This window comes from Rhinopithecus bieti, unplaced genomic scaffold (assembly GCF_001698545.2).
Source record: "Rhinopithecus bieti isolate Rb0 unplaced genomic scaffold, ASM169854v2 scaffold_3912, whole genome shotgun sequence".
Lineage (NCBI taxonomy): Eukaryota > Metazoa > Chordata > Mammalia > Primates > Cercopithecidae > Rhinopithecus > Rhinopithecus bieti.
The window spans coordinates 728458-750046 of record NW_016804439.1 but is presented as its reverse complement, the minus strand read 5'-3'; the positions used below and the strand labels follow the sequence as shown (position 1 = coordinate 750046).

The 21589-nt window shown below is 37.0% G+C and overlaps 1 protein-coding gene across 4 annotated transcripts in view; it reads left to right on the top strand.

The window, feature by feature from the left end:
• The window catches only part of LMO7 (LIM domain 7), a 221594-nt gene that overhangs the window by 176791 nt on the left and 23214 nt on the right, over positions 1-21589 (top strand). For 2 of the 4 annotated variants that reach the window (XM_017868333.1, XM_017868335.1), the window contains 8 exons: positions 1067-1184; positions 3305-3447; positions 5078-5510; positions 7876-8184; positions 17631-17745; positions 18803-18964; positions 19812-19918; positions 20971-21031. In XM_017868333.1, coding sequence (XP_017723822.1) covers positions 1067-1184; positions 3305-3447; positions 5078-5510; positions 7876-8184; positions 17631-17745; positions 18803-18964; positions 19812-19918; positions 20971-21031 — 1448 coding nt within the window. Of the gene's footprint in view, positions 1-1066; positions 1185-3304; positions 3448-5077; positions 5511-7875; positions 8185-17630; positions 17746-18802; positions 18965-19730; positions 19919-20970; positions 21032-21589 lie in introns of all 4 variants that reach the window. The other 2 variants (XM_017868332.1, XM_017868334.1) reach the window with 1 other exon arrangement.

Below are 21589 nucleotides of genomic sequence, written 5' to 3'. Positions count from 1 at the left end.
TATTCAAGAAGCAATTGGAAATGAGTCAAAGGAAGGACTGGTTCCTTAATTATGGAATTGGGAATCGTTTAGAAATTATAATTCCGTGAGCTGGCTAAGCTAGGAATTCCTGAACAGCTAGGAGCAAACATGCTTTAAAAGAAATAATGATGGCAACATCTTGGAAGGCAAAATTTAGATGCCCAGGCAGGAGGTGTACAGTTACTTAAATAAAGTCAGGAGTGCAGTATAAAAGATCAGTAGGAAAGAGCTTCAAAGGCTCTTTCTCGCATTCCTACTTGCTCCTCAGTATTTAGATCGGACCTCTCCCTTTTCTTGAGACCACCCTCAATCTCTCTCTCCCCTCTGGTATAGTTTACTCGGCTCTTGGTTATGTGCATGTAGAGAGCATACATGTACCTGTGCGCAACATGCCACTCTGTTCATTGGTTTCTACTGTGTATTGAGCTCTTACAAAGCTTAACCTCAGTCCATCCTTGTGTTACAAGTTGAATGCATGCAAGTTGCCCTAATAGAAGAAGAGGGTTATAGAGGTAGTTATAAAGGACTATTAGAAACTACCTATGGTGCTTTGAGAACAAGTCTAGTGCACTGGTAGGGCAGATCTTATAGAATCTTTTAGAATCAGCAGCACATTTATTCATGGTATTGAACTTGAGAAAAATATCAGGTAAACATTAAATTATTAATGAGTGCCCAGAAAAGGCAGCCAAACCTCAACAGATTATCTTTGAAGGAGATAGAAAATAAAGAGAGTGACTGTTTTTTCCTCAAGTAATCCTTTTATGCATTGACCTCTTTAAATATGAACCTTGGGGAGTTTTTTTGAGACTCGTGTAAGGCTAATCTAGCCATTTTGTAAAAAAATTCACACTCGAGTGCTAGGCTCTTGTTTCTGAGTTTTGGAAAAACACCATTTATCTCTGTAGCGCTACTTCTGTGACACTATCACTGAAGTGTCTAGGTAGAAATTTAGGTGGAATTTCCAAATATAAGTCCAACCTCAGTTTAACCCCTAAGTCTGGTCATGTGAACTTCTGTAGTAACCATGAGTCTTTTGTTGTAGGAGTAAGTCCATGAGCGATGTCAGCGCAGAGGATGTTCAAAACTTGCGTCAGCTGCGTTATGAGGAGATGCAGAAAATAAAATCACAATTAAAAGAACAAGATCAGAAATGGCAGGATGTGAGTATTTTGGGGGTAGCGGGAGGGAGAGTGTATTTGTTTGACTTTTCTTTGCTTCTCTTAAAGTCTATATACCCAAGACCATTTTCCTTGCTATTACAGAATTCAGTTCTATGTAAAATGTGACCAACTTCCTTTACAAAGATTTTCAAACCTTTTTTTTCTATTATTGTTGCATATTTTAAAGGCCATTGTGAAAAATATACCTGAATGTTTATTTTCTAATATTCTCTGAGTTCTCAAAAATGTGAGTTGCTTCCTTGCAGTATAGTGAACTTATTTACTTGTCTTGGTGGTTGAATTTGGGATATGCACATTACCTATACTTCTGATGGGAAAGACCTGGCCAAAGTTTAGGGAGAGAAGAGGAACAGGGTTCTGGCAGAGACCTTGGCGTCAGTAAGGAAAGATGAAAAGGGTTAGTAATTAAGAGTTAATTAGGGAGATTTGGGGAGAAATAAGTAATATAACTCAGAGCAATATTTTGGCTGAAGAAGTCAATAATATGAATCAAAATGAAATGTTTTTGCAGAGCTGACATATATCCAGGTGTTTATATAGATATAGACTTACTCTTTAGTTTTGATCCTGAAGAAAAAAAGCTTGACCATTTTTTTGACTAGAGTAATTGTGATAAACTGAAGAAATGCAAAGAAATACAGTAGACAAACTATCAGAGCAAACCCAAAGAAATTTGAGGACAACTTTATGGTGAGAGTTGAGCAATAGCATGAACAAAGGAGTCAAAGTAAATCTTAATTTTCAAAGGAATTAATAGTCTCTGAAATGAAGAAACCTCTGCCCTGGCTACCTTTTTAAATTCTGGTGCCTCTTCTAATTGGGAACTCAATTTAATTGTCAAGAAACAGTAATTCAATATCACTTTGCCAAAATACATGGTGAATTTTCTGGTGTGAAAGTAAGTATTAAGGGCTTATCTGTTAGGTTAAATCAGATAAAAATTCATGCCAGTTATGCTGTAGGACTAAATGCGCATTGCTTTTGTTCTTTCTGGAAGGAGTTCATATTGGTCGCAGGCTGTTTTTAAAGCAGGAGTGGCTCTGTGGGCTTGCAAGGGGTATAAACCAAATGTACTTTGCATGCCCTGGGGGTGAAATTCGGTTTTGTCTGAGACCTTGAATGTGCTTCTGTTTGGACTGGAATGCCACTAACGGTTCCTAGCAGTTCTCTATTTTGAAGACATGGAAACTTTATACCTTGCAAAATGTCTTAGCCCCCTGGGTTTCAGAACCAGCCTAGGTTTCTGGGGAGAATTGAAAAGCTGAATTAGGTTGATTGTCCCTGGGGTCACCCAGCAAGGTTAGACTTAACGTTCCTGGGCATATGGGGGACAGGTGTTGGTTTGTTCCTGCCGCATGTTCCTTATTGCCCTGACCTAGGAGGATTTAACCCTTCTGAAATCACATACTCAAGTCTCGCCTTCCCAGTTAAACCCTTTCCAAAGCCTCCCCTTCCGGAGGTGGAACCAGACCCATGGTCTCCTTAGGGCCCCACTGTCTCATGCAATCCTGTCACACTTGTTACTGAACTTTTATTTATATATCTGACTCTCCCCTGTAGACTGAGAGTTTCTTGAGGGGAACCCCGCCCTATGCATGTATGTATTAATAGTTCCTACACTTAGGCCTGCCTCCAAGTAGGGACTGAATTCTGTTTGTGAAATAAAAGACAGACTGTGCATCTGCGCTTAACCATCACAATCGCGTTTCTGTTTCGGCCTTAACAGTGAAACATGTTGTTTCGCAGAACAGCCAGGTTTTTGGAGTGAGATGAAGACGAATTGGAAACAGTTCCTGATCTATCTAACTGTCACCTAATTACAAGCATTTAGCATTCTTTGTGAAGTGTGCAATGAGGCAGATACTTTCTGGGAAAACAAAAATGGGGTCTATCTTATTAGGTCAGGTTTTTCAGACAGACACATGAGATAAAGGCTTGGTACAGAAACGCTGGCTATAAAAAGCAAAATTAGGGCACCTTGGCACCCAGTTGGAGCGAATAGTTTCAGTGATGTAATAAGATACTCTGGCACATTCTGGTTGTTAGAAAGGGTGTGTAGAAATTCAGGTGTGCCCCTGCTGATGTGATTTTTCTGTCAGGACCTTGCAAAATGGAAAGATCGTCGAAAAAGTTACACTTCAGATCTGCAGAAGAAAAAAGAAGAGAGGGAAGAAATTGAAAAGCAGGCACTTGAGAAGTCTGAGAGAAGCTCTAAGACGTTTAAGGAAATGCTGCAGGACAGGTAATATTGCTGAATGCACCTCGGTTGTAACAGGGTTGGAGATGCCAGTGTTATAAATAGGTATTTTGTGGATGTGTAGTGCGACATAAGTGTCCACTAATGTTCAACTTTAATCAAATATACAAAGAAACATTTAAGATTTTGGTCTGCAGTGAAAAAACAAAGCATTGTTGAAATAGTGACTTAGAGTAACAAAATAAATGTGGACTTAAAATAGGTGTTCATTATTTCTTCTCTCATTGCACATTCACATGCAGAATTGGATGGTGTTGGCTATGTTTGGTGCAGGAAATACACTGCTTTATACTCTTAAGTGAATTAAGGAATGAGATCTTCCAATAAAATCAGCTTACTTTTAACTAAATTGTGTAAAACATAACAAAGTTCTTTTTCATGTTTAATAGTGCAATTCATTATATTTTAAAGTTTTAATAAACATAATTGTGTGTATTTTACTTACTCTTTGCATTGCAGCATAACAGTATAAAGGTCAAATTTAAACTTGCCTGTAAAGCATTCATTATTCTGTGAAATATTAGGATATTTACAGGTCAAGGAGAAGGAAAATATGCTTTTAGAATAATGTCAAAAAGGAAATACGCTATCAGGTGAAATGAAAGAAAGCTGCTTTCTGCCCTAAAAGCGAATGATAAGCAGTTTCATTCACTTGGATGCAATTCAGTTAGCTTGGGAGGTGGGTATTCCTTTCTAAATGTGAGAGATGAGGGTGTTTCATGAACCTTTCCATAAATACGAATGGTGACTTTTAATCCCTAATAATTGTTCTTACAAGTTCTGTCAAGCTATATGAAATCATACACTAGTTTTATCTCCACAAAAGCCTGGGTCTTTTGTAATCTTTTATTTTTACTAAATTATTATAAATTTTTGCAGGAAAATATCCTCACAAGGCTGTCAATTAATCCACGACTTTGGAAGATTCAAGTTGGTTGTCAATCATGATATTTACAGTGTTTTAATTTTGAAAGTTATAAGCTTGTGGATAAAATTTTGTGAATAATCCTTTATTAAAATTTCCTTGTTTCATTAAAAATCTCTTTACAATTAATATCCCAGTGAAGTATTTGAGAACCTTTTTAATTAAAGAAGTCAAGTTATTATTCTTTCTTAGTTGGGACATTAAAGATAATTATATACATCTTGCTGGGTGTGGTGGCTCACGCCTGTAATCCCAGCACTTCGGGAGGCCAAGGTGGGTGGATCACAAGGTCAGGAGTTTGAGAAGTCAGGAGTTTGGCCAATATATTGAAACCTCGTCTCTACTAAAAATACAAAAATTTAGCCGGCCATGGTGGCTTATGCCTGTAATCTCAGCTACTTAGGAGGCTGAGACAGGAGAATTGCTTGAACCCGGGAGATGGAGGTTGCAGGTGAGCCAAGATCACGCCACTGCCCTCCAGTCTGGGCAACAGAGCGAGACTCAGTCTCTAAAGAAAAAAGAAAAAAGATAATTATATACATCTTTATGCTCTAGTAAGTGTTGTATTGATTCTTGTGTGAGGTTAGCAGCTTTTTATTCCCAGTCCATTTCATGTGTTGATTACTCTCTTACCACCTCTCTGTGTCAAATGCATATCTTTGTGGTGATGGTGCATTTCTTTCTGCTAAGGGAATCCCAAAATCAAAAGTCTACAGTTCCTTCGAGAAGGAGAATGTATTCTTTTGATGATGTGCTGGATGAAGAAAAGCGACCTCCTACACTGACTGTGTCAGAAGCAAGTTACCGGAGTGAGAGAGTAGAAGAGAAGGGAACAACTTATCCTTCAGAAATTCTCAAAGAAGATTCTACAACTTTTGCAAAAAGAGAGAACAGTGTAACAACTGAAATTCAGCTTCCTTCTCAAAGTCCTGTGGAAGAACAACGCCCAGCCTCTTTGTCTTCTCTGCGTTCACTGAGCACACAAATGGAGTTGACTCGTGTTTCAGCTTCTCTCCCCAGAAGTTACCAGAAAACTGATACAGTCAGGTTAACATCTGTGGTCACACCAAGACCTTTTGGCTCTCAGACAAGGGGAATCTCATCACTCCCCAGATCTTACACGGTAAAAAATGTTCTCAGTTCATTTAGTCTGTTCTGAAGAGCAAAATGTTGGTGAACTTGTGCAGAGGTTGGGGTTACATCAACTTTATGTGTAAACTATACATACCATATATAAGGATGTCTTATTTTATGCCAGTTTAGATGCAATGGAAACTTAATGCTTAAGATAGATCAATGATACAGAATTTACTAAACTTTAAATTCTGTGAAAGTATGGCTGATACATTTTAAAGACTGAATAAGATATATTCTAAGGCAGAGTATTATTTTATGTCATTTTTTTTAGATGTACCTTTTCTAAAGTATTAGGTTGAAAAGTATGAAGTTGTCAGTATGATTGGTCTTCTTGACCTACAAAACAGCATTTCATGTGGTTTAGCCTGAGATTTTCAGATGCTTATGTACACATTTCTGCTTTTTTCAGATTTCTCACTTTATCAGTTTGAATGTCTTACTGTTTATATGTATACATTTCTATTAATATCAGGATTTTGAAGGATGTAGAATATTGCGGCATTTTTTTTCTGAGAATGAAGTGGTACCATATCTGACAATGAGTGTGCTAATCTGAATTATGTGAAAGGAAGCAACACAGTGTTAAGATTAATGTTCAGATTCTTTTTAGCTCTACTAATGTAGAATCCTAAACTCTAAAAGGGTATAAAAAATTGGATATTTGGGGTGAGAGAAGCCTACCTAAAGTAACTGGGAAACTCCTGACCATTATATAAAGGAAAATGTAGACATATTTGACATTATAAGAATTTCATGGCAGACTTCCTTAATATAGTCAAAAGACAATATATAGACTCAGAAAAATATTATTAAAATGTATGATAGATAAAGAGTTAATAGCTCTAAGATAGAAAATGCTTCTACAAATTGGTAAGCAAACGCACTAGCAAAATGAATCTAGAAAAGCAGTGGCTAGTTCAAGGGAGAAGGGATTCAAATGGCTGGTAACAAAGCACAAAGAAGTATGTTCAGCTTCCCTGGAGCAAGAATGAGACGTATAACTTTTTACCCATCAGAGTGATATAGACTTAAAACATTGAAAATGTCTAGTGTTGGCAAGGATGCTGAGAAACAGATGTTCTCATACATTACTTCTGGAGTGTGTTGTTACAATTATTTTTAGAAAGTATATATACATATATATATATATAATATATACGTATAAATATATATAGTACACGTATATATATATAGTATATATATAATACTATCCTACCAATTTGTAGAAGCATGTTTCTATCTTAGAGCGATTAAACTCTTTATCTATCATACATTTTAATAATATTTTTCGAGTCTATACGTATATATATGTGTATATATATAATACATATATATATATACTATATATAATATACGTATATAATTATACACACGTATATAAATAAATACGTTATATATATACGTGTATATATATATATAGTGTATAGATATATACGTACGTGTATATATATATATACGTGTATATATATATACCGTGTATAATATATATACCACAGTATATTATATATAACGTTATATAGCCGTGACTACCTAGCGTGTATATATGCGGGTGTGTATATATATATATATATTGTGTATATGTGTATATATTTATATATATATATATATATTTATATATATATATATATAAAACTTTTGCTCCAGCAAGCCTACTTTTGGAAATCTGTGCTATAAAAATAAAAGTTCCAATTATAAAGAGATATGGATATTTGTTGCGGTAGTTTTGGAAGTGACAGAACATTTCAAACAACTTTAAATGCACATCAAATGAGTAAATTGTTGATGTCCATACTATGGAATCTTCAGCAAGTAAAGGGACTGGTTTAGAGTTCTATCTGTTGACCTGGAGTGATCAGCAGATACAACACCAAGGCCTTTTGGCTCTCAGCAAAGGAGAATCTCATCACTCCCCAGATCTTACATGGTAAAACATGTTCTCAGTTCATTTAGTCTGTTCTGAAGAGCAAAATGTTGGTGAACTTGTGCAGAGGTTAGAGTGACACCATCTTGATGTGTAAACTGCACATAACACATGTATATATGGCAATTTTTTTTATGCCAGTTTAGATTCAGTGGAAATTTAATGCTTAAGATGTTTGCTTGGAGTAAACAAGCAAAGCAAATTTCAGAAGTTTGTATGTGATATGAATGCTTTTGCTAAAACAATTTCCCCCACTACATGTGTGTTTATCTCTTGGTGTGAAAGAACTCAGCCCAAGCTTTTAGTAATAGTTATGTTACTGTGGGTGGTATGCTATTTTAGTTTTAAAATATTAATGTAATAAACAACTTTTAAAAACAGAAATAAAGGTAACAGAATATCAAGTTTAAAATGATGTTTTCTTATTTAGATGGACGATGCTTGGAAGTATAATGGAGATGTTGAAGACATTAAGAGAACTCCAAACAATGTGGTCAGCACCCCTGCACCAAAGTCGGATGCAAGCCAACTGGCTTCAAGCTCATCTAGCCAGAGAGAGGTAGCAGCAACAGAAGAAGATGTGACAAGGCAGCCCTCTCCTACATCCCCCTTCTCATCTCTTTCCCAAGACCAGGCTGCCACTTCTAAAGCCACATTGTCTTCCACATCTGGTCTTGATTTAATGTCTGAATCTGGAGAAGGGGAAATCTCCCCCCAAAGAGAAGTCTCAAGATCCCAGGTGAGTTTGGGAAAGTTCTTTATCATCTGTGGCTCAGACACTTACACATTTAAATCTGGAAACCATGTCTCAAACGTCAAACCTCTAGGTGTTAATCTGGGCTGAAAATGTGCAAAATGATATTCTGGTTTACTTTGAACAGATCTTGGAGGAAGTAGGTGTCTTTCCACTCTGAGTGCATAGATCCAGATAACACTTGTGATGTGAGTGTATGACTTTGTGCACCAGTCTCCTTGGGATTTGGCTGGTGTTTTCTCTGTATTCCACGTTTCAGTAGTGGTTGCCTTGTACTGCTAGTGCCCAGTAGTCCCAGGTTTCAGCTACAATAGTCACTTTGAAGGTTTGGTGACAGAAGCCCTTTCCCAGGGAACTTAACTGGCCACAAGGAAAAACTGATGCACATGATAGGTGCTGGCCTCTAGGTACATGGCATTTCTTTTTCAGCAATTTTAACCTTCTAGTGACTTTTAATACTATTTTATACTTTAGAATGTCTATAATTTTCGATGTTTCTTTATCTCCGAATGGGACTATCGAGGCTTGGTTATAATATGACAATTGTGTTCCACAACATTTGGAGTCCAAACAGAATATACCATCAGATGAAGAATGACATGTGTAGTTTCTCCTACTTAAATTTCTAATAGATGACTTCTAAGAGAATGATTAGGTAATAAATGTTCTTTGTAGCCTACCTGTAAAACATGCCAAAAGTCTTTGGGTAACAGAAAGCTTCTCTCTCTTAGAAAAATTCTTGCTAAGCATTTTGATAGTTGTATGAACCCCTTAGCATGGAGGAGCTTTTGTGGTTCTTTGGCTTTGTTTAGTATTCCTTGTTGCCCTGAAAAACATTAATTGTGTATTATATACATTAAGTGGGTGTGTATATATGACTTGTCCTAAGTTATATTAGTATTTGTGTGTGTATGTGTGTGTCTATATATGTATATATGACTTGTCCTAAGTTAGATTAGTGTGTGTGTGTGTGTATGACTTGTCCTAAGTTATATTAATGAAATAACTTGATGTGAAATAATTTGGCGTTGCATATTTATTATTATTGAGTTTTTATTTGTATGGGAAAACTTAAAACATTTAAACTTTCTTTTCTGGTTATAAGGTAGTATGTGGTTGAGAAAATTTGGAAATGCAGGAAAGTATAAATAATTTAAATCACTGATAATTCCATCATTTAGAGATAATCACTGTTAACATCTAGGTATATTTCTTTTGTTTTTTTTTTTCCCATGCATATTTACAGACATATATCTAAAAACAATTTCTTCAGCTTGCTGAAATAATTAGTTGTAAATTATCATTACATTTTTTAAGGAATTGGAAATATATAATTAGCTTCCTAAGTCTCAGTGGAGGAGAACAATAGCCTGTATTATACTTGGAGAACATAAGGTACCAGTGGATGAATAATAAAAGCAGAAGCAAAGTGCCTTTTGTTTCATGGATTTGTATGTTTGCCTTTACCTTTTTTCAAATAGCAAATTCAACAAAACAGCCTGAATCACGTGCTGCACGCTGGGTGTTGGTGCCTTTCTCAGGGTGGCAGCTGACTAACTGCAACTGTGGATTAAGGAAAAGAGGCTAAGTGTGGTGCGTGGGTGTGTCTCAGGTTATTGCAACTCAGAGGGAGCTTCAATTAATGTGGCACTGTTTCAGGTTTCATCATTAATGGATTTATACTTCTTTGTTCGCAAACCTGAGATGGTATTCCACCAAGAAAAATTAGGCTTGATTTGATAAGTGAAGCCATTGGAATTCTTTAATGTAGTTATAATTCATATGGTGACTTATATATCTCTGATGCTTGGTGTGTCCTTTTCTGCGCCACTAGGGCAGTGGCTTCTATAGCATGCCCTTGCCTTTGTCTCAGAAGGAGCTTACTGACTTGAGAGAAGGATGTGAATGTGTGTGACAGCTTCTGATCAATATGTAAAGGGCCTGTGCAACACTCCCCCAAACTCCATTCAGACACTATAGGTGTTCAGAGGACAGCAAAATCAACAGTAGCTTGTGGCTGATCATCTAAATGTTTTGGTAGCTCTATGGAAGAATGTTCTTCAGATCACTTTTCTCTTTCATACCTTGGACTTTTACTGGCACTGTCCTTTCGTCTCTTCCTCCAGACTCCCCCCTTGATGTTATTCTTTTCTTTTTCTTTTTCTTTTTTTTTTTTTGAGATAGGATCTTGCTGTGTTGCCCAGGCTGTAGTGCAGTGGCATGATCATGGCTTATTGCAGCCTCAACCTCCTGGACTCAAGCAATCCTCCCACCTTAGCCTCTTGAGTAGCTGGGACTGTAGGCATATGCCATGACGCCCGGCTAATTTTTGTATTTTTTTGTAGAGGCGGGCTTTCACCATGTTGCCCAGGCTGCTCTCGAACTCCTAGGCCTGATCCACCCATCTTGGCCTCCAAAAGTGCTGGGATTACAGGTGTTAGCCATTACGCCCAGCTGATGTTATTTTCTATCTTGGCTTCCACTATGCTAATTCAGGCCCTTTTCCTATCAGTGCAAATGGTCACAGGTGTTAGTACATGCTATACAAGACTGGCATCAGATTAACTTGCCTGATGCCAGGTTGGACTCAGTAATTTCTCTGCTCCAAAGCCTCTAGTGGCACTGTGTGGTTTGCTGAAAGAAGTTCGTGGCGCTCAGGGAAGCAGTGATATCTCTCACGCCCTTTGTAGCACTGTCACAGCTGTTGTTAGCGTGCTTACTATGTACCAACCAGGCTTCTCAGGGCAGTATCTTAGTTAATCCTCACAGCAGCTCTGTGAGGTAATCAACAATCCGAATGTAGACTATCATGATTACCCCTATTTTAGAAACATAAAACTTGAGGCATGGCATGGGCATGTTACTTGTCCAAGGCCATGCAGGGTACCAAGTGGAGTCAGGATTTGAATCCAGGCAGTCTGACTCAAGATTTAGTATCATGTTATGCTATCATGCTATGTCCTGGGAAAGAGAGATGATTCACCTGCATAAGGCTGCTTACTTTTTCTTGGATACATCATGTACTTTTTGGAGCACATCACTGCTCCCCCATTTGAAGATGCTTATTTCCCACATCTCTGCCTTTTGAGATCCTATTGTTCCTCAAAAGCCCAGGAGGACCACTTCGTTCATGAATCAAGGTATCACCCCTCCCCCATTGGAATCAAACTTCTTACCCTTGAAAAGTTTCACTCACTGAATTCTTCCTTGTCCCATGTAGTTACATGTTCCTCCTTCACTGGTATTCTTTGTACATTCTTACACGTAATTGACCCTTAAGTTTTACTGACTTGAACTGCATTCAAAGCCTTGATTACTAGGCTGAAGTATGAACTTGATCCGGCAGGTAATTTAGAGTCCTTATTGGTTCTTTAGTGTGGGAATTTTAAGATTAAGGAATGTAAGCACTATGGTGTTCCCTAGAGTTATTTTAGGAAAGCTAAGTTGGTGCGTGCCATAAAGTAGAAAAATCATAATGAAGGGAAGAACTTAATATGGTCTTATTTAAAATCTGCCGATAGGAATTTCCTTTTCATCCTCATAGCTGAGCTGGGGGTTTTGTCTCTTGCTGTTCTTTTTGCCCCATTTCTTTTCTTGTGGTTTTGCTTTTTTCTCTACCTTTCTTGCCAATCTGAGCTGCCAAACTCATTCTGGAGGTGACCCCAGACAGGGAAGAGGGAGTGTGACTCCTGAGGTCCTTTATCCCCTTCCATCTGTCATGCAGATGTGGTTTTCATGATTCTCCCCAAAGTTGGTCTTGCTTACAAGTTTCTGTTTTATTTTCTGTCCTTTCAGAGCTCTATTTTTTTTTTTTTTTTTTTTGAGATGGAGTCTTGCTTTGTCACCCAGGCTGGAGTGCAGTGGCGTGATCTCAGCTCACTGCAAGCTCTGCCTCCCAGGTTCATGCCATTCTGCTGCCTCAGCTTCCCCAGCAGCTGGGACTACAGGCACCCGCCGCCACGCCTGGCTAATTTTTTTGTATTTTTAGTAGAGACGGGGTTTCACCTTGTTAGCCAGGATGGTCTCGATTTCCTGACCTTGTGATCTGCCCACCTTGGCCTCCCAAAGTGCTGCGATTACAGGCATGAGCCACCATGCCCAGCCTCAGAGCTCTATATTTTTAAACCGTCTACAAATCTTCTTTCTAGAACCTCTGCTCCAGACTTTTTAAGGCAGTAACCCCCAAACGGGATGACACGTATGGAAGAAAGGAAGCTTTCTGCATGTCCATTTCCTGATCTGAACCCCATGATTACTGCCACTTTGGATATAGTAGCCAGAACTTCCCTTATCATAGCTTCATACTGTGCATTTTGCTTGCTTCTCACCTTCACTAGGACCTGCTCTCCCTGAGGATAGTACACAACCCTACCTTTCTTACTGTCATTGCAGTGCCTGCATCTGTACATGTTTGCTGAATGCTGACCGAATTTTCTTGGCTTTAGAGCTAAGTATGTGAGAATTAAATGGGATTTTCTTTAATTGATCGAGAAACTGCTTAGCCAGCATGTGTATTATGTTTAACATTTGCTTCCATTGGAAAAAGAAAAAGAAGGCCATTACTGGGCATCAGTCATGTGTGCCTTGACACCTTTTAAATGTTTCATTTAATCATCTCAATAACCCTGCAAAGTAGGTGTATTATCCCATTTTTACCAGTGAAGTACATGAGATTTGAAAGTTATGTAACCTGCCCCAGGCTGGTGAAATGCCTACACCACAACTGCAATTTATCTGATGTTAAAGTTTTTTGAAATACGACAGGCTCGCGTTTGAGGACTGCCTTATGTATAGTTAAGAGACCACATTTTGACTTATTTGGACTTTGCTGTGTCTTTAGAATTTTAGAGCCACTGGGAACTGAAATGTCTTTTGGTCCATAAAGATAAAATCATCCTTGAAACCATTTTGAGGAAAGGCTGTATTATATGTTTATTGAAACTTACCAGAACTGAAATGTAGAGTTTGAAATCTTCCAAGTAGGGCAGTAAGGAGCTACCAGCAATTTAAAAATGGAGTGTGATATAATAGCATGTTCTGTAACTAAAGTTCTGGCAGCTGTGTGGACAATGAACAAAATAAGGGCTGGAGGCAAGAGAGCCACTTAGGAGGGGTAACCACAGGAGTTTAGGGGAGATCATGGCCTGAACCAAGATGATAACACAAGGGAGGGTGGCAAAGATGGGATGATTCAAGATGGATTGTGGACTTGACAGAACCTTGTAAAATGCAAGTGTGTATGGTGGAGAGTAGAGGTACAGGGATTGTTGTGTGGCATTCAACTGGGGAACAGTTAGGGGAAAGAAGGAGAAAGAGGTCCCAAAAGAATCCATGTTTCTAACTTGGGCACCTGATGAACTATTGATGCAATTAACCAAAATATGAAAAACAAGAGGCGCAAGAACAGGTTTGGGAGGAAGATAATGAGTTCAATTTTTGAATTGTTGGACTTAGACATCGGAGGCATGGCAGTGAATGAGGTTGCTCACAAAAGCGTGTAGTCAGAGAGGTTGGAGACTAAGGAACAAATAACACAATGAAAAGAGAAGAGAAAAAAGAGGAACATGCTAATGAAACTGAGAAGTGGCAAGAGACATGGGAAAAAAGGCTGGAGAAAGCAAGATAATAGGTGACTTTAGAAGACTATTTCCTAGAAAGCAAGAATAGTGGGCAGTGCCTGGAGGGTTGAAGACTCAAGATGTTATTTGGTAGGTAGAAGATAATCTTGGAATGGGATGAGGACAGTGGTGGGTGTATTATAGAAACACTGCCTGCCACAGTGGGATGAAGGAAGGAGAGATGGAGAAGAATTTAGAGAGGAAGAGCAAGATTTGAGGGCTACTCACTTCATTTTCTCATTCCAGTAAGACTCAGAAAGAAAGACACTAAAGAATTGTATGTACACAAATTCAAAGATTATAGATTTCCTCTGATATTCCGGATTTTACAGTCCAGTTTTACTTTAAGGTTAACTTTATCAACTAAGTAGGCTTTCCTTAACACATTTGTCTAATAGGAAAAATTCGAGAAGTGTAGCTTTTGATTTGATGTTAAGATTGGCCCTGTTTCTTTTTTTTTTTTTCTTTTAAATTAAATTCTATCTATGTTGACATGAAAATCTTAATTCAACGGATTTAGCAGAAATAAGAGTTACCATTGGGAGTCCAGAACCTCCTCATGTTTTTGTTTAAAAATGTAGGGTCTTATACTTCTGTTTCATCAGTCTGACAGTTGTTGGGGCAATCTGAACTTTCAGTGGATACGTCTGCTCAAGTTATACCTAATTTGAGGGAAATTTTTTATCTTATATGCTGAGATGATAGTAGACAACTGCCTTATCTTTTCTGGCATGAACAACTGAAACCACTTGGATAGTTCATTATCAGTCTTCAGGAATCTAGGTTTCCCCCAATAATTTATATTCCTGTTCCATCCAGGTCAAAGATAATTCTGTCATCATTATCTTCTGAAGCTTGGATTCTTTGTGGGATACTCACTTGGCATATACCTTGCAGAGAAAAATAAGGAAGTTGAAATCCTTCCTGAAATCACTGTTGAACAATTTATGCTTGAATGTAATTATAGATATGTTCACTTGCAAGAAGTTTCAGGAATAATTTTCTATAAGAACTTGGGATTGGACATAGATGCCTCAAGACTGCCATGAAGGGAAGACCACACAAGTGGGGCTCTGGAACTCTTACTTTGAAACCACAGCCACCCACTTTAATCCTTTCTGTATAGTGGTTTGGAAAGAGGTGGTCTGCGTAAGACTTTGATTTGAAAGTAGGCTACTTAAAACCAAAATTAAAAAGCAGTATTTTTATGAAAGAGAAGGCTTTACCAGGCCCAGTGACTTGCCTGTGGTCACCTGGTTAATGACAGATATGCACCTGTAATTGCCCATGTGGTCCTCTCCTCTTTGCCTGCATTGTGTCTCAAGGACTGACACAACACTTTGCCTGGCTGTAGCCACAGGGACACTGTCCTTCCTGTTAACTCTTTCAAAGAGGAGGAGGTTATCAGCCCTTTTATTAATATTTAAGATGTTCAAATAGTGATTTCTTTATTTCTGAGGTAAGTACAGTCCTTCATGAGATAGTATTTCCAATCTAATATAACAGTGAGACATTTTCCTCTAGGGCTTAAGTTCATTCTCTGTGATCCTATATTTGGTAGAAAAGGATAATGTTCACTTGCCATCTCCCACAAAATATTCTTTATATAGTTTGAGAGTGTTTATTAAGACTCCATCCTGTCTTTTATTCTTCAAGCTATAAAACATCAGTGTTTTGAATGTGTAACCCATGATTTGTCTCTGTCTGTCTTCCTTATATAGCAAATAGATGCTGCACTTTAATTGGCTCTAAGTCAGATTTTTTTTTTGTAAGTGTGGTGAGGATGACCACTCATTTTCGCCAAGTCATCTCTAACTTAAGTGTATGGTGGTTTTGGCTGAGGAGTAGAACCAACCAGTAGTTTTTGCTATTCTTAGCAGAATTTTATTATATTCTTCAGATTGGCATTCATCAGGTGGTTATTAACAAGTGTCATGACTACATCTGCATTTCCATGTTTAAACTGCTTTACAAAGAGCTTTCTGCTGAAAGCTAAAATCCCATACCCACTGAAAATCAACAATTAGTTTTGAGAGCAAGAATCATCCCTAATTTATCTTTATTTCCCAAAGTGCTAAGTATTGTGTTTTTTTTAATACAGAGTAAACAATAAATGTATGTCAAATGGATGAATGAGTGAAATGTCATAATACTTCTGCATGTCCATATAGAGTAGTGAATTCTTGATCCTTTGTTTATTCAGTGCCTTCCTTCAAATTCTTGTGGACTTAGTCCATTTAATGTTGCTATAACAGAATACCTGAGACTGAGTAATTTATAAAGAAAAGAGGAGGTTTAGTTGGCTCATGGTTCTGGTGGCTAGAAAGTCCAAGAGCATGGCACCAACATCTGCTTGGCTTCAGGTGAGCACCATGTGCTGTGTCACAACATGGTGGAAAAGCAGATAGGCAAATGGTGTGTGCAGAGACCCAACACAAGGCAACCTCACTTTATAACAACCTGCTCTTGTGGTAACGAATTCAGTCCTGCTAGAGTGAGAACTTACTCCCATGAGACTGCATTCATTCCTTCATGAGGGCAGATCCTTCATGACCCAAACACCTGTTAAAGGTAACACTTTCCAGCACTACCACATTGGCAATTAAATTTTAACATGAGTTTTGGTGGCGACAAATCACATCCACACCATAGTACGTACTATCCTAATATTTCTCAGAATAGTGCTACTTGTTTTAAACTTGTTTTATGGGTAAAAAGCCTTAGGCAGAAAGCTTTATGAATTGCCCAGTTGGTTCCTGGATTAGGTTTAACTGCCAAATTAAAATGGAGAATTGGTAGATCTTTTCCTGGAATGTAAAACAGGTTTAGGAAGAATTGAACAGGTAAGTCTAAGTTTTTTTGTGTTTAGGAAACAAAGCTGAAACACTGGTCTCATAAATTCATATTAAAATCTATTTGTTGCTTCCTCAAAACAAAATATGTAAATTACAGAGAAATTAAGGTTTGCACAGACATAGTATACTTTAAAACTTGAAACATTTGGTTTAGAAAATAATTTAAGTTCTCTGGAATTTAGGATTTGTAGTGTAGTATAGTGATAGCAATGGGAATAATTATACCTTTTGTCCAAGAGGTTATTATTTGGGGGCTTATGAGCTGATGTTATTTTGAAGAAGTCATGGACTGTAGCTCAGAATGTGTCAATAGGGACACTCTTGGTATCTTAGGGAGTAATTCCTTACAGGTGACATAGTTCTGCATTTTGCAGCATGTATAGCAGCTATGCCTTTAACACTAAATCTTCATGTGGCATTTGGGCAAGCAAAATACCTTGCCGAGCTTCACATGCCCACTAGGGAGTGGTACCAGTCCTAGATGGATGCCACTGGAGGCTAAATTATGTCTCTGTGAACCACTTGAAGTTATTCAGAAAATATGCCAAGTATTGGGAGTAGGTTTTTAAAAGTATGGTGGTCCTTTTCAAATGAATGATTTAAATCACTGTACTTTATTCCCGGGCAGTGAATAAATGGTGTGGCCTGTAAGTTAGACTCAATGGTACAGTGGGCAGAAACCTAAGCTTATCCATGGCCAACCAATTTAAAGTATTAATATGAAGAAAAACATGTAATGACAATAAGATTTTCCTTATTTTAGCAGAAAAATAATAAACTCGGTGCTATTTATATAAATGAAAGTTTTACCAACCCAAGGAAGAAAGAATGAAGCTTCTAGTTTATCATGAAATGATTCAAGTATACCTAGTGAGCAGCCTCCCTCCTTTCATGGATAGACTTTCCTCCATGTGGGTGCCAGAGACACTGGATACCAGGTTTCATGTTTTGTTTTCAGGATCAGTTCAGTGATATGAGAATCAGCATAAACCAGACGCCTGGGAAGAGTCTTGACTTTGGGTTTACAATAAAATGGGATATTCCTGGGATCTTCGTAGCATCAGTTGAAGCAGGTAAATGATATATTTAGCTCTACTGAATTTTCTTCTCCTTTTTCATCTTTCATTGTGGGGTTGGGGACCACAGAAATTAGTGTATTTGATATAGGAGGAGAAAGCCTGTGAAAAATGCAACCATAAGGCCAGAAAATACATCCTCTTTCCTGAGATTATTGGGGTTCCAAATTCCATGTTGTTTATTCTCCTTGAGTAATTAATTTTAGTTTTGAAGGTCTTAACTTTGTGATTTTACAGATTTTGTCCATTTTGGACTTTATATTTGGAAATGCTAACAAACAGCACTTAAGTAAAGATTCAGAAAGAACTTTCCACGATCAGCCATGCTTTGTAGTAGATGTATATGTGCTATTTAATAAGTTGATTTTTTTTTTTGAGTGTTCTAATATACTTATTGCCCATGAAGTCTTCAGGATGCTTCAGGACTTCTGTAAAAGGATTACCCCTCCCACGTCCAGGTCTATACCATGTCAAGCCCAGGAACTTTTTGCAAAACATTACAAGGCCTAAAATTAAAAGAGGAGTTCCTTTATTTTACTTTTATTTTTTATTTTTTACATATTTTAGCTATATAAAATTGCATGTTAACACCAGTTAGTTCTTTTACATCTTAAGATTGCCTTAATTAGATAATGGTGTTTTAGTTATGGAGTAATTTTAAGCAGTTTTAAATAGCTGTGTTTTCTTCTGCTCCATTCCAGAATGTATCTGATTTGGAAGCTCAATTAAAATGCAGTATATTTCATATTTCAAATTTAAGAGTAACTTAAATTTTTTGTCCTTGGGAGGTTAATAAAGAAGTCTTACTGAATACATTAGTTTATCATTTTTCCTTTAATGAAGATGCATTCTATAGAACTTCAAAAAACACCTCTAATGCTTTGTATGTTGTACTCAGATATTTGATATTAAAAAAATAGTGACCCTTCTCCACCTGAAAAAGAGAGAAATGGTTAATTAAAATTCAGAGTCATTTTTCTTAAGCTCAAAGCAGCAGCTAATAGAACATGTGGGATTTTTTTCCCCAATTGGTTAATTTATTTTGTATTTTTAGGTAGCCCAGCAGAATTTTCTCAGCTACAAGTAGATGATGAAATTATTGCTATTAACAACACCAAGTTTTCATATAAGGATTCAAAAGAGTGGGAGGAAGCCATGGCTAAGGCTCAAGAAACTGGACACCTGGTGATGGATGTGAGGCGCTATGGAAAGGCTGGTGAGTTTGTGTTACCATCATGTCTGGCGTTTGGAATTGGGACCTGGCCCTTGGCAAGTGGTTCTAACAATTTGCTTCAATAACTTTTTGTTTTTTCACTTTACTTATGTTTTGGCACTAATGGTATTTTGTAGTTACATCGTGACAAATCTTGAACCCTACTCCTTTGAATATTCTGTCTGGACTTTTCACTAGCAAATTTACTGAATTCTACAGTATTTATTGACTGATTCATGTACTGGTTTGATTGAATGCAAATATCAATTGAAGACAAATGTATCTGCATCCAGGAGTTATTTATAATAATACTGAATATTAAGAACTATGCTATGATTTAACTTTATCTGCAGCATCCTAACCATGTTGGTATAAGAGAGAGAACTTGGTAGGTCATATTCCTGTTTATTCTCAAAGAACTTTCAATGTGTATTCCATTAATATGTTTCTTAATTATAGAGGCTAGATGGGAAAGGGCATTAAGCCTCCGCAGACCTGCCAACTTATGATATCAAAATAAAATATCTATCCTGGTTTTGGGAAAGATTCAGCAAATTTGCTAGTTTTTTCATTACTAACGTGATTTAACCCTTGTGTTTTGGGAAGGTGGTCTGTTGGTAAAGAGCCCTAAACTCTTGATTTATTTCACATACTGCCTGATTTGTTTGTCTTGTATATGTAGATTTTTTTTATATATGTGCATTCAATGACTTTATTCTTTCCACTTCAACATCTATGTGTACTCATTTGATCTTCATGTGCCAATCAGACTGGGGCAAAGACCAACCTTCCCTGCCATTTATACGGCATAAAACCCTCAATCTCACCAGTATGGCTACCAAAATTATAGGTTCACCTGAGACAAAGTGGATTGATGCAACTTCTGGAATTTACAACTCAGAAAAATCTTCAAATCTATCTGTAACAACTGATTTCTCCGAAAGCCTTCAGAGTTCTGTGAGTATTTGGAGAAGTAGGAAGTACTGGTGTGGAGCAAAGCAGTTGTTAGAATTGTGTATGGAAGAAAATAATTTCTTTTGTTTGTACAATTTTGATACTACCTGTAAAATGTAAATGATTGAATAACAAATTATAGTAAAGAGATACAGTAAAATATATTTTTGAAAACCATAGGCATTCCTCATAGAGTAGTTGTGAGTTATATAATGGTAAAATCAAAAGATCTCATAATGTTGTTTTGCAGGTGTTTTCCACCAATCTTTCATTATTAGACCCACCTCTCAGATCTTTGTGAGCGTGAAGTAGCAATTACATAAAATTATAAACTATAACTTCTTTATGTGTTCCCTAGTCTTTACTGGCAAATAAATGTAATAGTTGGGTATAATGGAAAACTTCATGATGCATTTTTAGTTTTTGTGTAGGTGAATTTGGTGGGTAGACTTACATATGTGGTTAAGAGATAGTCAGTTTCATTAATTTGATCAAAAATATAGTGTAGAAAATTTTTTAAGTGTCAAAGCAATACTTTTCCTATAGACTTTGAAGTAATGTGGTTTCTATTTATGATACAAATTGTTCATTTAAATTAATAATTAAATTTAAATTTCAACTAAATATTATGCACTTATACTCCTTAGATTGTGCTATTATCATCTGAAGGTAACTCCTTTTATTTAGTAAGGAGATCTTACTATATTGTATAAGAAATGTTTAAATATTTGAGAATCCTATATGACAGTTTTGTGTACTCATAAATATAAGCCAAATGGACTAATGATGATCTGGCTGATTTTATTTCTTGGAAAATTAACGATTGATTAAACTTAAAATCATCCATGCCTACAGCTGGTCATTAATTCTACCACAAATATTGAAATATAATGAAAAAACTTAAGTTTCTACTACATGTAAAAGGCTGTAATGAATGCATCAATATCCTGAGAAACTCATCTTGTTAAAATATATATTTCAGTAATGTGAAATGCGTTATTTAAGTCCAAAGTCCAACTGGAGAGAATATTAACTAGCATTTTTACGCTTTCCAGAATATTGAATCCAAAGAAATCAATGGAATTCATGATGAAAGCAATGCTTTTGAATCAAAAGGTAAATATCACCATTATAACTTACATTATACAGGAAAAGACACAGCACTCAAGTTCTGCTGTTATAAAAATTAATATCTGTGAGTGAAAGAAAAACTGATCTACTGCAAGTTGAAACTAAAAGGTTAGCACGCAGATCCAATTGCAGCCAGGTGGAAGGGCATTCAGTTCCCGTGCTGAATCGTTCAGGCACTGCAAACAAAACTTTGGCAGCATGTTCCGGAGCTTTGAGTGCCTGCATGCCTAAGTCAAATAAGAAAGACTGGTTCTTAATCCAGTCTGTCACAGATGGACATTTGGGTTGATTCCAAGTCTTTGCTATTGTGAATAGTGCTGCAATAAACATACGTGTACATGTGTCTTTGTAGTAGAATAATTTATAATCCTTTGGGTATATACCCAGTAGTGGGATGGCTGGGTCATATGGTACATCTAGTTCTAGATCCTTGAGGAATTGCCGTACTGTTTTCCATAATGGTTGAACTAGTTTACAATCCCACCAACAGTGTAAAAGTGTTCCTATTTCTCCACATCCTCTCCAACACCTGTTGTTTCCTGA